Source organism: Protobothrops mucrosquamatus, unplaced genomic scaffold (assembly GCF_001527695.2).
Source record: "Protobothrops mucrosquamatus isolate PMUCROS unplaced genomic scaffold, P.Mucros_1.0 scaffold95, whole genome shotgun sequence".
In the NCBI taxonomy this organism is placed as follows: Eukaryota; Metazoa; Chordata; class Lepidosauria; order Squamata; family Viperidae; genus Protobothrops; species Protobothrops mucrosquamatus.
This window is the reverse complement of record NW_015386470.1, coordinates 1234944-1238201: the sequence shown is the minus strand read 5'-3', so window position 1 is coordinate 1238201 and position 3258 is coordinate 1234944. Positions and strand designations below refer to the sequence as shown.

At 34.0% G+C, this 3258-nt stretch overlaps 1 protein-coding gene across 1 annotated transcript in view; it reads left to right on the top strand.

The window, feature by feature from the left end:
- Nucleotides 1–3258, top strand: part of CMPK1 (cytidine/uridine monophosphate kinase 1) — a 13240-nt gene that overhangs the window by 8296 nt on the left and 1686 nt on the right. The window contains exons 4-5 of the mRNA XM_015812548.1: nucleotides 1299–1375; nucleotides 1467–1563. Of these exons, the coding sequence (XP_015668034.1) occupies nucleotides 1299–1375; nucleotides 1467–1563 (174 nt within the window). The remainder of the gene's footprint in view (nucleotides 1–1298; nucleotides 1376–1466; nucleotides 1564–3258) is intronic.

Below are 3258 nucleotides of genomic sequence, written 5' to 3'. Positions count from 1 at the left end.
CTTAAAGATGATAGTCAGCACCTTGAAGCGCACCCGGAAGGCCACCGGCAGCCAATGCAGCTCGCGCAGCAGCGGTGTTACGTGGGAGCGACGAGTCCCTCCCAACACCGCCTGCGCGGCCGCATTTTGGACTAGCTGGAGCCTCCGGGTGCTCCTCAAGGGAAGCCCCATGTAGAGAGCATTACAGTAGTCCAGGCGGACTATGAGTTGTAAAAGAGATATTATCTTTTTACATCAAATAATAGTATAAAGAAATCAGTTCTAGATTGAAATATTGTGTTATGGCAAAAAAAAATATCAATGTTTATAGTTCAATTTCATCTTTCCCTTTGATTGCTTCATTTCTTTTTCTTTACAATTTTCTTCATTTGGGGTCAGAATCTTATATAAATATAGCTGCCACCCTTGCACATAATTCAGAATTGTTCACAATTCTTGCTATAAATGAACTTCTCCTAACTATAAATGAACTTTGGACTAGTTTATGTAGACAATTTGCTAATTTTTTACTCTTCTGCCTGATTGATTAATAAAATACAGACAATTTGCAGTGTGATTCACAAATCCAAGATAGCCAGTCATCTTTCTCAGACAAGCCTAAGTCACAAAACAAGAGTTATTTGTGTATACATTTTGTCTTTGTTTCCATTTGGCATTTCTATTTATTGTGAGGAGTATATCCATATTTATTCACTGTACACTATCTGACTATATTATTCAAAATAGACCAATGCTTTGAAAAGAGATAATTTACACTGTTTCAGAGAAGGTTTAAGGTTCCGAACAGGTTTGGTTTGGCTTTGTCCAAAGTAAATGCACATCATTTTTAAAAATCCTGACAATAAAGCCTCAATTTTTATCACAGTGATAGCTTTTAAAGCAGACAAATAGACAGAAAGTTATTTCGGTCATTGACCAATAACAATACAATCAATAAAATGAACAACAAGAACTCTTAGCAACCATTTGTGAGCGGAGGTTATACATAATGTACCTAAATTTTGTTACTTTTAGAGAAAAAAATATCTTAATTTAACAGATAGTGCAGATAAGAGCTTTCACACAATTTGTGGCACACAAATTTAAATAAAAGAGGGGTAATAAACTGGTGACAAATGACCCTGTAGAGCTGGCATTACAGAACAACATGGATACTATTTGTTGTTGATGTGCAGAACGACAAACAGGATATATTCTGCATAAACCATTAGGCAATTAATCTCAATGTGTCAGATTTAAGTTTTGCATGTAAAATGTTTAGCGTAGAACTTTAATCTCTATTTTTCTTTTTCTTTAAGATATGTATTAATCGTTGTCTTGAAAGAGGAAAGAGCAGCGGCAGAAGTGATGACAATAGGGAAAGTTTGGAGAAAAGGTACAGTGTGCAAAACAGAATTTTACTATTTTGGTTTTTTGATTTTTTTCAATTAAATGATTTATTCTTACTTTATTTATTTTTATCTTAGACTTCATACATATCTAGAGTCTACTAAGCCCATAATAGACCTCTATGAGACAAAGGGCAAAGTTAGGAAAGTGGATGCCTCCAAATCTGTTGATGAAGTAAGTTGTAAAAAAAAAAAAAAAAAGTTTGGGATTAAATTGTTTAATATTTTATATAAAATTGCTCCTGTGGTTTTGTATGTTTCAAATACCTCCTTTTCTTGTATATCAAGTAAAAGTCAATTAATTTTGTGTTGGCCTTAAAAAGATCCTATTAGTCCAACAATATATTCTTTTTTGTGATCATTGATTTAAAATGGTATGTCATTAAAAATTCAATATGTTGTGCAATATTTCTTGAGGCTTTCATACATGCACAGGATATTATATTCTTAGTAGAAAACAGCAACTTAAAGCAGCATAAAGTATGCATTTAAAACACAGGTGTTGAAATCTTCATTAAGCACACAAATAATGGCAAAGAGTAAAAGTATGAATAGTATCTTCCCCAACTCAGGTAGCCTTGAGATGTGTGGAATCCACCACCATTACTGAAAATTCTGGGACCCTTGTAAATGATGATATACAGGAGAAGGACAAATTGCTCATGTTATCTAATGAAAGAGCTTTGGTAGCTAAAGTTGGAAAGAATTCATGCAACCTGATTCCAAAATCATAGCTTTTTACAGCACAAATTCCAAAATTTGAATAATTTATTAACAGAGAAGACAATAAGGGTGAAGATAGAGGTTCTGCCTCTGTGTGGTTGACAGATGCAATTATTGATGAATAAAAGGCTAATTTACTAGTAAGTTTTGTTTCACCCATGTTTATGCCTTTTAAAAAACTTTAAAGCATACTTTTTTGTTTGTCTTTGAATCAGTTTCAAAGTTTTCTTGGCAACATTTTCAGAATAGTTTTGCCACTACCTGCTTCCTAGAGAGATAGTAACTGGTCCAAAGACACCCAGGAGGCGTTGGGATTGGAAATCATGGTCTCCAGCTTCTAGTCTGGTTCCTTTAACACTATACCCCCAATTGGCTATTTTATTGTCTACTTTTTACGTGTTTTAGAAACATTGCAATGTATGTGTATTTTTAAATTTGACCAGAGAGTTTCAGTTATTGGCTTACAGAAACATAGTAGATAAAAACATACTTCTATAAAATTTAACAATTTTTTAAAAAGAAGAAATAAAGTGTTTTTAAAACACAAAACTGCTCTGGAATTTGAGTGCAAGTTGTTCTGGTCAGAGACCAATAAAATGCCATTATTCTATTTTAATAAACACTTCATGCAGTGCTTTTCTTCAGCCGATGTACAATATAATGTGCAACATTTGCAGTCAGTTTTTCTTTATTTGAACAAACTGGGACAGGGCTTCCAAACTAAACCCTCCATTGCTTTAAAGTTTGCTTTGAAAGTTATTCCCCAACTATCTTATGCTGATTGTTATGCCAGTCCACTACTGCCTAATGGAAAACTAAGTGTAATTAGCGGAGTTATTGGAAGAATCAAAGAACTGAATTCAGAATTGCTCTGTGAACTCTTACCTACAGTTGCAAGAAAAAGTATGTGAACCCCTTGGGATAACGTGGAGTTTTGCATGAATTGGCCATAAAATGTGCTCTGAACATCATCTAAGTCACAACAATAGAAAAACACAGTCTGCTGAAAATAATAATACACAAACATTACATGTTGCCATGGTTTAATTGAACATAACATGTAAACATTCACAGTGCAGGGAGGAAAAAGTATGTGAACCGTTGGACTTAATAACTGGTTGACCCTCCTTTGGCAGCAATAACCTCA